The sequence below is a fragment of the Crinia signifera genome, chromosome 5, assembly GCF_055691185.1.
Source record: "Crinia signifera chromosome 5, ASM5569118v1, whole genome shotgun sequence".
Classification (NCBI taxonomy): Eukaryota; Metazoa; Chordata; class Amphibia; order Anura; family Myobatrachidae; genus Crinia; species Crinia signifera.
The window spans coordinates 187,577,271-187,589,770 of record NC_139221.1 but is presented as its reverse complement, the minus strand read 5'-3'; the positions used below and the strand labels follow the sequence as shown (position 1 = coordinate 187,589,770).

At 47.9% G+C, this 12,500-nt stretch overlaps 1 protein-coding gene across 12 annotated transcripts in view; it reads right to left on the bottom strand.

Annotated features, from left to right (window-relative positions):
• The window catches only part of LOC146080731 (uncharacterized), a 258,773-nt gene that overhangs the window by 141,065 nt on the left and 105,208 nt on the right, over window positions 1-12,500 (bottom strand). For 8 of the 12 annotated variants that reach the window (XM_083188317.1, XM_083188319.1, XM_083188314.1 and 5 more), the window contains one exon: window positions 9,627-9,752. The exons of the other annotated variants lie outside the window; for them this stretch is intronic. In XM_083188317.1, coding sequence (XP_083044443.1) covers window positions 9,627-9,752 — 126 coding nt within the window. The remainder of the gene's footprint in view (window positions 1-9,626; window positions 9,753-12,500) is intronic. 12 annotated transcript variants of the gene reach the window in all.

The window sequence follows — 12,500 nt, the reverse complement described above, 5'->3', positions numbered from 1 at the left end:
GTATGTATGTATGTATGTATGTATGTATGTATGTATGTATGTATATATATATATATATATATATATATATTTATTATTATTATTACTTATTAACAGTTTCTTATATAGGCATTGATACATAAGGATAGATACTGTATTTTTTATTGTATTGATTCCACCTGAATTCCACCAGGTTCTATGACTGGATATATATATATCGTATCGGATATATATAGATCCGATACGTAATCCCGGCGGTCGGGATCCCGGCGGTCAGAAACCCGACACTGGAATCCCGACCGCCGAAATCCCGACATGGGGGGGACGTGGATCGCCCCCCCTTGCAGGCTCGCTGCGCTCGCCACGCAGCGGGCCTGGTGCCTCGCTACGCTCGGCACGCTATTTTATTCTCCCTCTATGGGTGTCGTGGACACCCACGGAGGGAGAAAGTTTCGGGATTTCGGCGGTCGGGATTCCAGTGTCGGGATTCTGAACGCCGGCAAATTGACCGCCACATACATACATACATACATACATACACACACACACACACACACACACACACACACACACATATATATATATATATACATATACATATATATACATACATACACACACACACACACACACATATATATACACACACACACACATACATATGTCAGCTGATTGGGTGCCTTTGTAGAGATAATGTAGAAAAGGACTGGCTGGGGGTAAACACACACAACCAACACGGCACTCCAGGGTCTATGTAAAATGGTGGTATTTTATTCTAGCAACGTTTCGAAGCTCTAAGCTCCTTCGTCAGGCTACAGTGAGTACGAAGTTTACTTTAGCGTTCAGTGAGTCCTACATCAGCTTTCTGGATGTGGGAGTCACTATCAGCAATGGCTTCATTGTGACGTGCATTTACAGAAAACCGACTGATAAAAATACGGTATTAATGGCCGACAGGTTTCACCCATTACCACTCAAAAGTGTTATATTAAGTGTTTCTACAATAATGCCACAAAGCAGCCTGTCCACAATAAACAAGGGGGTCACCCAGACAATTTTGTGATTTATATTAAAACTTATTTATCTTGCAAATTTTTAATTGAAATAAATCATTTGGTCAAAGAATGCTCCATTTGCAGCAATTACAGCATTGCAGACCTTTGGCATTCTAGCTGTTAATGTGTTGAGGTAATCTGAAGAAATATTACCTCACGCTTCCTGAAGCACCTCCCACAAGTTGGATTGGCATGATAAGCACTTCTTGCGTACCATACAGTCAAGCTGTTCCCACAACAGCTTAATGGGGTTGAGATCTGGTGACTGAGCTGGCCACTCTATTACAGACAGAATACCAGCAGCCTGCTTCTTCCCTAAATATTCTTGCATAATTTGGAGATGTGCTTTTGGTCATTTTCCTGTTGTAGGAAATTACCTCCACAGGGTATGGCATGACGTTGCAAAATGGAGTGATAGCCTTCCTTAGTCAACCTCCCTTTACCTTGTACAAATCTCCAACTTTACCAGCATCAAAGCAGCCCCAGACCATCACATGACAGCCACCATGCTTGACAAATGGCGTCAGGCACTCTTCCAGCATCTTTTCACTTGTTCTGCATCTCACAATTATGTGATCCAAACACCTCAAGCTTTGATTCCTTTGTCCAGAACACTTTTTTCCAGTGTTCCTCTGTCTGTCTTTTGCCCATATTAATATTTTCCTTTTATTGACCAGTCTCAGATATGGCTTTTTCTTTGCCACTTTGCCTAGAAGGCTAGCATCCCATAGTCACCTCTATTGTAGACGTTGACACTGGCGTTTTGCAGGTACCATTTAATGAAGTTGCCATTTGAGGACCTGTGAGGTGTTTATTTCTCAAACTAGAGATTCTACTTGACTTCTTGCTCAATTGTGCACCAGGGCCTCCCACTTCTCTTTCTACTCTGGTTAGAGCAGGGCTGGGCAATTGCGGCCCTCCAGATGTTGAGGAACTACACATCCCAGCATGCCTTGCATCAGTTTCAGCATGGCTACATAGCAAAACTAATGCAAAGCATCCTGGGATGTGTAGTTTCTCAACATCTGGAGGGCCGCAATTGCCCAGGCCTGGGTTAGAGCCTGTTTATGCTTCTCTGATGGGAGTTGTACACACCACTGTAGGAAGTGTTCAGTTTCTTGGCAATTTCTCGCATGGAATAGCCTTCATTTTGAAGAACAAGAATAGATTGTAGTTTCACATGAAAGTTCTTTATTTTGGCCACTTTGAGAGTATAATCAAGACCACAAATTTGATGCTCCAGATACTCAACGAGCTAAAAGGAAGGCCAGTCTTATAGCTTCTCTATCAAGCAAAACGGTTTTCAGCTGTTCTAACATAATTGCTCAAGCGGTTTTCTAATCAACAATTAGCCTTCTAACGCGATTAGCAAACACATTGTTCCATTACAACACTGGAATGATGGTTGCTTTAAATGGGCCTCTATACTCCTATGTAGATATTCCTTTAAAAACCAGACATTTGCAGCTAGTACAGTTATTTACCACATTGATATTGTATAGTGTCTGATTAATTTAATGTTATTTTCATTGAAAAAACTGAGATTTAGGTCTTACCTGTTAAATCTCTTTCTTCGAGGACGTCAGGGGCCACAGGGATAACAGTGTTTAAGGAGTGAGGTCACGACCAATCCAGCACCAGAAAGGCTAAAAACTTCTGGCTGTCTGGAGACAGCCCCTGGCTCCTCCCCTCCTATACCCTGCCTCCCAGGCTAGTTACGTTCAGTTTTTTCCCCAAGCCAGGCAGGAGACAAGATAGAAGGAAAAGAAACCCATACAGAGACACATTCAACAAATATATGTGTGTGTGTGGTTGCTCAATAGAGAAACCATAACTGTAACATGTGTAAACACCCTCAACGGAGGAATTTTTAACTAAGTTTACTCAACGGAGTAACGGCAGGGAGGGATCCCTGTGGCCCCTGACGTCCTTGAAGAAAGAGATTTAACAGGTAAGACATAAATCTCAGTTTCTTCTGCGGCAGACGTCAGGGGCCACAGGGATAACAGTGGGACGTCCTAAAGCAGCCACCTATGGGTGGGGATGCGCCCGGGCCGCAGCTAATACACTCCGGCCAAACGCCGAGTCTTTTGAGGTAAACCTATCAAACGCATAGAAGCGTAAGAAAGTAAGAGGAGACGACCCAGTCGTCGCCTTGCAAAGTTACTCTGCTGTCGCACCACCCCTAACAGCCCAAGACGCACCCACAGATCTCGTGGAATGAGCCCGGACCCAATTCGGAACCGGGAGGGAGGCACCCAAGTAAGCTTGTTTGATGACAGACCTTAGCCACCGGGCAATGGTCTGCTTTGTAGCAGGCCAACCTCTTTTTTGAAATCCATAGAGGACAAAGAGAGAGTTAGATTTCCTAAGTGTTTTAGTACGGCGCACATAAATACGTAACGTATACACTACATCCAGGAACCGCTGTTCAGGAGAAGCATCCAGCCTACGAAAGGCCGGGACCACTATCTCCTGATTAACATGAAATTTGGACACCATCTTGGGAAGGTGTGAAGGGACGGTTCGAAGAACTGCCCTATCAGGGTGGAAAACCAGGAGAGGAGACTGACAGGACAGAGCTGATAAGTCAGAAACCCTCCTGGCCGAAGCAATGGTCAATAGTAAAACAGTTTTCCATGTAAGCCAAGATAGATCCACTGATCGCAAAGGTTCAAAAGGGGGGCCCTGTAGGGCCTTAAGAACCAGAGAAAGACCCCATGGAGCAACCGGTGGGACAAATGGAGGTTGGATTCGCAAGACCCCCTGCAACAACGCCAGCCTCCTGCGAAATAGAATAGACAAGGCCGACACTTGCACCTTCAGCAAAGACAGTCTGAGGCCAGCCTCTAAACCCTTCTGCAGAAAGGACAGAATCCGAGACAAACGATAGGTTTTTGGATTAAACTGCCGGGAGCTACACCAGGAAAAGTAAGCCCGCCAGATGCGATAAGCACCAGCCGAAGAAGGCCTACAAGCCCTGAGCATAGTCAAAATCGCCCGAGAATTAAAGCCTTTAGCTTTTAACAAGGCGGTCTCAACAGCCACCCCGTTAAAGACAACTGCTGCAGATCGGGATGGAGGCACGGCCCTTGTGAGAGCAGATCCGGTCACAGAGGTAGCCGGATTGGAGGGGCCACTGACAGGGCCTGCAGATCCGAGAACCAGATCCTCAGAGGCCAATGAGGGGCCACCAGGATCAACGTGCCCTCTTCCGCCTTCAACTTGCGAAGAACTCGGAGAAGGAGCGAAAATGGGGGAAAGGCATACATGAGAGCGAACGGCCACTGGGCTCACAGAGTGTCTACCATGCAAGCGCCCGGATCTCGAGACCTGGAACCGTACAGGGTGACCTAGTGATTGTGGCGTGATGCCATCAGATCCACCTCCGGTCTGCCCCACCGGTCCACCAACATCTGGAACGCTTTTGGATGGAGGGTCCATTCGCCGGCATCCAGAGTCTGACGACTCAAGAAGTCCGCCTCCCAATTGAGGAGACCCAGAATGAAGATTACCGACAATGCAGGGATCTTGTTCTCTGCCCACTGGAAGATACAAGAGGCCTCCGCCATGGCTGCCCGACTCCAAGTGCCACCCTGGTGGTTGATATAAGCCACATCGTCGCATTGTCCACTGGACCTGCACCAGGTGACCTTGAAGCCAAGGCTCCGCCTGGCGGAGCGCCAGTAAGACTGCCCTCAGTTCGAGAATGTTGATGGACAGCATGGATTCCCGTGGAGTCCAAAGCCCCTGAAAAGATTTCTGATGTGACCGCTCCCCAACCCCGGAGACTGGCATTCGTGGTGAGGAGAGTCCATCTGTGGATCCAAAATGGCCTCCCTTCCATGAGGTTCTGATCTAGAAGCCACCATGACAGGGAGCTCCGTGAGACAAGACAATCAGGTGTGATCGTATGTTGGAGTACGACCCCGACCATTTCCTGAGAATTTCCCGCTGTAATGGCCGAGAATGGAACTGTGCGTACTCTGCCATGTCGAAGGCCGAGACCATTGAGCCCGGCACCCTCATGCAGGCATGGATTGAGACACACCTGAGCGAGAGAAGAAGATGCTGAACCCGGGACTGTAGAGCCTTGCGGCGGACCTCCGGCATGTAAATCCGCTGATTTACTGTCTCCAACAGGGCCCCTAGGTGAATCATGGATTGAGTAGGGACCATGGATGACTTTGGCCAATTGATTATACAGCCGTGGTGTTCCAGGACCGCCACAACCTTTGTCAAGTGTGCCTGGAGAACCTGAGGCGACTGTGCCAGGATCAACAGTTCGTCCAGATATGGGAGAATTCGGACACCCTGGTTGCGAAGAGCACTGCACATCACTGCCATGACCTTCGTAAACACCCGAGGGGCTGTGGCCAGGCCGAAAGGCAGTGCCTGAAATTGAAAATGACGGTCCTGCAGCGCAAACCTGAGGAACCACCAGTGTTCTTGTTTGATGGGTACATGCAGATACGCATCTTGTAAGTCGAGTGATGCCATGTAATCCGCCAGTATAATGGACCGCAAAGTTTCCATCTTGAACTTCGGGACCCGGAGGAATTTGTTTAGCCTCTTTAGATTTAAAATGGGACGGAAGGTCCCATTGGGCTTCTGCACCAAGAAAAGATTGGCGTAGAAACCTGTGCCTTGTTGCGACACTGGAACGAGGGCTATGACACCTGCGGACAGTAGTTTTTGTATGGCCTGTTACAGGGCTACGCGCTTTTCCAAGTCCTTGGGAGAACTTGTTGAAAAGAACGAGCTTGGTGGTTGACTGTGAAAGGTTATAGAATAGCCTTTTGAAACTACATCTCGAACCCATGCATCTGTCGTGGATTCCAGCCACATGTACGAAAACCGAAGCAGGCAACCCCCCACCCTGGGATCCCCCAGGTGGAGCACCGCCCCGTCATGCCGAGGGCTTATCCTCGGGTTTGTGGTCAGGACGTCTAGTGGGCCAGGGACGTTTTCCCCTGGCCTTAGAGGGCTTTGCGGGTTGGGCCTGAGTCCTTGTGAACGACTGCCCCCTACCCCTGCCCTGAAAATGAAAGGACTGGAACGCCGGGCGAGGACGTGGAGCAGGAGTGGATGGCAGGAAAGCCGCCTTTGAGGCAGCCACCGTGGCCACGATTTTGTCCAACTCTGATCCAAACAGTAGAGAGCCCGCAAAGGGTAACGCCTCTAGAGTTTGTTTGGAATCAGCATCCGCTTTCCAAGAGTGAAGCCACAGAGATCGCCGTGCCGCCACTGCCGAGGCGGACTCTCTTGAGGTAAGAGTGGCTGCATCAAATGCAGCCTCCCCCAAATATAGTGCAGCCTGATGCATGATGTCAAGGATAGGAAACATGTCATCTACACTATCTCCCTCAGTAATAATATTAGTGAAGAGAGAAATCCATTTTACCATGGCCTTCGCCACCCAGGCAGATGCCAGGGTAGGCCGCGCAACCACCCCAGCAGTTGTAAAAATAAGCTTAAGAAAGTTCTCGCCCTTTCTGTCAGCGGGATCTTTAAGAGAGGCGGTTGGGATGGGCAAAGTACTGGAACGCACAATCTTAGCGATATGTGTATCCACTTTGGGAGCAGTCTCCCAGCGTACCCTATCCTCTGGAGGGAGCGGGTAAAAGGAATTAAACCGCTTAGAGAGCGGAAACTTTCTAAGGACATCCTCTAGTTCAGAAGACTTAGGGAACACTGACCGCGTCTGCTTGGGACGCTTAAAAGATGGGCCCACAGACTGAGCGGGCTCAGAGACATCATGTAAATTTAAAACGTCGCTAACCGCAATTACCAGGGCCCCTACATCGACGCGTGCTGATATGTCGCTTTTAGAGGTCTCATCAGCATCTCTGTAGACTCTGTCGTCAACCAGCTGATCCTCCTCCTCGTCAGTATCATCTGCATCAGTGTCCTGATGGGGGAGGGTAGAAGGAATCCCTCCGCCCCGGGCCTTATGGTTTTTACCCTTTAAAGAGGCACGGATGCCCTGAACCGAGTATGCCAAAGCACCCGCCCATGCAGGCTCTTCGGGGGGACATGGCCGAGACCCGGATGGTCCCGGCTGCAGGGATGGTGCAGTAGAGAGCTTTTCTATTAACTGCGACATGACCTGGGTAAGCTGGGCCCAAGCAGGTTCCTGTGAGGAAGCTGCCACAGGGGGCTGCGAATGCATCTTTATACATTGTAAGCATAACCCCTCTACAAGCTGGGGTACGCCCGCTCTGCAACGCGTGCAGGACACCAATATAGGGGCCCATGTGTCATCACCGCTTTCCTCTGACATTGTAAAAGAGGCAGCTGATTGTAACATTTAACACAATATTACTTTCTGACAGGCAGTGATAGTGTTAAGACAATATGAGACACAGCCGTGAAGAGATGGAACTCCAGACTTGCAGAGAGCTCTCTGTGTCCTTCCCACACGTGCAGCAGGCAGGAAGAGGCTGGAAACCACATGGCTATATCCTAGCTCCTGTTTACAGGGGAAGGGGCTGTGTGAGGAGAGGCTCCCTCCCCCTACTAGCAAATGGCCGCTGGGATTTAATGACTTCTGTGGCGCCGGTAAAATGGCGGGGATCCGGCGCTTGCCGGGCGGCCCGCATACCGACGCTGCTGCCCACACTCAAAAGTCTCCCTGGTGGTCCAGCGGGACAGAATGCACAACACTATTAAAGGCGGCGGTTCTGCCGCTTGCTAGTGCAGCCCGGCGATCCCCCTTCGCTGGGCTGCTCAGCCACCATTACAGACGTGCACGCTCCCGGCGGGGAGTGCGTTACCTTTAAGCGGTGCTGACCGCTGAAGTCCCGGTCCCCGTCGTGGCTGTTCTTCCAGTGCATCGGAGCCAGCCAACACCCCCGCTGTGGAAGCCATGTGGGAGGTGTGCGGCTGCCGGGTCCCGGGTGATGGAGCCCAGTGCAGGGGTCTAAAAGACCCCCAGCGCTGCTGCTCTGTCACTGACTCCGTGTCAGTGTAAAAGAAGACATTTTTGTTTTTTGTTTTTTAAACGAAGTTTATGCTGCTAAAAGCAGCACCTTTCAAAAATGCGTGTTGGCTCCTGCCAGCACAATAAAAATTAAACGTAATTAGCCTGGGAAGCTGGGTATAGGAGGAGGAGCCAGGGGCTGACTCCAGACAGCCAGAAGTTTTTAACCTTTCTGGTGCTGGATTGGGCGTGACCTCGCTCCTTAACCACTGTTATCCCTGTGGCCCCTGACATCTGCCGCAGAAGAAAAAACATTGCTTTCTTTAAAAAAAAAAAAATAAGGAAATTTCTAAGTGACCCCAAACTTTTAAATGGGATTGTATATAAAAATGGATGTATGTGTGTGGGTATGTTTCAGCATAACTCTGGAATGCAATGCAGCAATTTTACCAAACTTGGTAAACATATGACTTACAATGTGGGAAAAATACTGTGGGGGTAAGACACCCCTACCTCCCCCGTTAGGGTCTCGGGGGTCTATAAAGGGTTCCGGCCACTATACAAACTGGGACAGGGAAGCAAAAATATGGCAAAGTTGCACAACATAAAGGGGGTAGAAGGACATTGACTGAATCCAGATTAGGTTCACAGCCACAAACACCCGCAAATCTAACACGCTGGGGTCCTGGGTGCCTAAAAGGGGTCCAGCAACTATAAAGCAGGTCAGGGATGCAAAGATGCATAAAATAAAGGGGTAGAAGAAAATAAGGTCTCCTACTACCGCTCCTTTCCTGATTGCAGTTTGTGTATAGCTATGAAATAGAGCTTATGACTAGCATACTTCAGTGCTCCTCCCTATTGTTTCATACAGTTTAGGTTCACTCGACTCTCTAGCATGCTATTGCATCTCTACTTGTTATTTTGTTTTGTATTGTTCAAGAGGAATTTCCCTTCACTATCTTCTGATTCTTGCACTACTTTGTCCTTTTCAAATGAAAAACCCTAGGCAACCATAGATTGCCCCTAAAACTGCAGGTTCCTGAACAGGGTTAATAAAAGTGCTGTCAAGTTTCCATATCCTGCACTTTATATTTATTTTTTGTAGTGTTGCAAATGCCACTGCAATTTAAGGCATACAGCACCAGTGGTGGTAGTTTTTGAAGTTTTTTTTACTTAATTACAGTAATTCCGAAGACCAGGGGTGACGTGGTAAAGGGTATGGTCACACTCCGGCAAAGGTAAAAAAATTGTTTGTGTGTGCGGGCGTGAATGCTGCCTCTCTATCCAACTCAGCACAAAGCACTGAGCAACGGGTGCTGGGCTGGGGAGAGAGGCTGTATTGCAGCGGCAGCCTGTCTTCTCCCACTGCCCGGCTCAATGCAACCAGGGAGGGGGTAGCGGGTCCTAGACCCATCCATCAGACCCGTGCAAAAGAACCCTCTCAGTGCCAAAGCTGAGGGCAAGTGTGATTCTTCATCAGCATTTTTTAAGAACATGCTGAGATATGGAGTTAGGCTTGTTAGTACTACAGTAGGTAAATAATGCCAGCTGCATTCTATATATATTAAAAAATACATGGTCACTATGCATATATTGCAATTGCGTACAATAGCGTGAATAAAAACCTATACCTCAAATTTGAAGTCACAACGAAAGATTACCCAACGTACCTGAGCTTGGAATAGCAGTTTCTGAATCATCACAAGAAGCAGGGGAAGCAGCACCATCATCTGACATATCCTCATCAGTCTCATCTATGACAACCATGTTCTCCAGTGGAAATGTATGGTCCTTATCTAGAAAAGAAAGGTAACAAAGCATTGGAGTTCACCTTCAGTTTATCACACAATCTAATATTATTATAACGATACCTTTACCACGAGAACTCTATATTGACTGTAAAAAGGGATTTTTGTAAGAACTTACCGTTCAAATCCCTTTCTCTGATATGGTCCTGGTGACACAGCTCACATTGGGATGTAGGAGGGTCCAGAGGAGCCAGGCACCTATGCTAAAAGCTTTGAGAGGTAGGCTCCTCCCTCTGCATCCCAGAATCCTCAGTTCAACTTCCAAAGCCCACTGGAATACATTAACTCAGTACATCGCCTGAACTTATTATATGCACAATACATTAACATACCCATTATAACATACCTCCCAACTGTCACGATTACAGCGGGACAGTCCCGATTTTCGGGTCCTGTCCCGCTGTCCCACCCGCGGCAGGCATTGTCCCGCTGCGGGGGGTGGCAGTTGGGAGACCCCCCAATCTAATAGAATAGACGCTGTGCGCATGCGCACAGCGTCTATTCTCGTATAAAAATGAGGTCACGGCTAATTAGCATAAGCCGCGCCCTCATTTGCATACACCCCACCCCCTTTTCGGGCACTCAAGTTGGGAGGTATGTTATAACATGACATCTCATGAAAACGGCAATACTTACTGAGCATAAGGGAGGGATCTCTGTGTCACCAGGACCATATCAGAGAAAGGGATTCGAATGGTAAGTTCTTACAAAAATCCCTTTTTCTCTTTCAATGGTCCCGGTGAAACAGCTCACATTCACATTCAAGAGCCGGTCCTTTGGGAGGGTACGCTCAGGTTTGCAGTACTCATCACTGTTCGCCCGAATGATGAGTCCTCCGACGTGAACTCATGGAACCTATAGAATTTGGTAAAAGTGAACAGATGACGAAGTGGCAGCCCTGCATACTTGCTCAGCTGTAGCCCCATGGCGCACCGCCCAAGAGGCAGCAACCGACCTGGTGGTATGATCGTTTATCCTGGCAGGTATTGGCCTACCAACTTTAGTATATGCCAAAGCAATTACTGATCTAAGCCACCTAGCAATGGTCTGTTTTGAAGCAGGCCAGCCTCTTTTGTGTACGACGTACAATACCAGCAAAGAATCCATCTTACAGAAACCCTTAACTCTGCCCACATAAATGCGCAAGGCGCAAACATCCAAATTTTTTCAATTTGTCCCTCTTCCTGGACCCCTCAGGGGGTTGAAATTCTGGAAGAACAATATCCTGGGTTAAATGAAAAACAGAAAAAAACTTTAGGTAAAAATTTAGGAACGGTTTTCAACACAGCCCTATCACCATGAAAAATAAGGAATGGAGGCTTACAAGACAATGCTCCCAACTCTGAAACCTTCTTCGCAGAGGAAATGGCTAACAAAAAAGTTAATTTCCAAGTGAGAATTTTATTTTTTGGGTCAGCCGACAGTAATGGTTCAAAAGGAGGTTTTTGAAGAACTGCCAGCACCAAAAGACAAATCCCATGGTGCTACAGGTTGCTTTTACGGAGGTTTTAACCTGGTAACCCCTTGCAGGAAAGTATGCACCTCCGGAATCACAGCCACTTTTTTTTTTTTATAAAGAAAATAGATAAGGCCGAAACCTGAACCTTAAGGTATTGAAGAAAAGCCATCCTGTAAAAATTCAAGTAACTTAGTCAACTTGAATCTGGCAGTGTGGGACTTTTGTCTCTCACACCATCGAATATAGGTCTTCCAGACCCTGTAATAATTTGAAGACACAGGCTTCCTTAGCCTTAATCATAGTACTTATCACCGCCTCTGAGAACCACCTGTTCTTTAAGATGGCCCCCTGTTCTTTAAGATGGCGGTCTCAATAGCCAAGCCGTTAAAGTTAGCTGAGCTATATCCTGATGAAAGAACGGGCCTGGTCTTAGAAGGTCTGGTTGCAGAGGTAGACGCCACGACTCTACTGACAGTCTCCGAATGTTGGAATACCAAGAACTCCTTGGCCAATCCGGCACTATCATTATGACAGCAATCCCTTGGGACTTGACTCTCTTCAGTACCATGGCAATCATGGGAAAGGGAGGGAAGATGTATGCCAGTTTTCCTGTCCAAGGTACCGTCATAGCATCCACTGCTGTCGCCAGTGGATCCCTAGTCCTGGAAAAGAACCTGGGCACTTGATGACTGAATCTGGATGCCATTAAGTCCACCTCCAGGAGGCCCCAACGAGACACAATGTCCTGGAACACCTGTGGATTCAGTGCCCATTCTCCTTCCAGAAGCTCCTCTCTGCTTAGGAAGTCTGCTTCCACATTCCTTACACCTGTAATGAACACAGCTGATAAGGCCGGAACATTTTTTCTGCCCCTTTCAGTATCTGTGACACCTCCAGCCTAGCCATCGTGCTGCGTGTGCCCCCTTGATGATTCTTGATGACTTCCCCTTTCTCAGATGCTCAGATTGCGTCGCATTGTCAGTGAGGCATCCGAAGTGGAGCATACCTTGAACCAAATGGTTGACAAATTTGCGACCAGGGGCTATCCCAAGGAGGAGTTATTAAAAACCAAAACCAAAGTGTCCAACATGACTAGACACCAGGCCCTCCAAGCATCCCCCAAAACCAGCGGTGAGAATAGCTTGATATGGGTAAATTCATTTCACCCTGCAAGCGCTGACATCAGCAAAATAACAAAAAAACATTGGCCCATAGTCAACAGTGACCCTACATTACGTGCCCTACAACATAAGAAATTGATGTGTGCGTACACACGG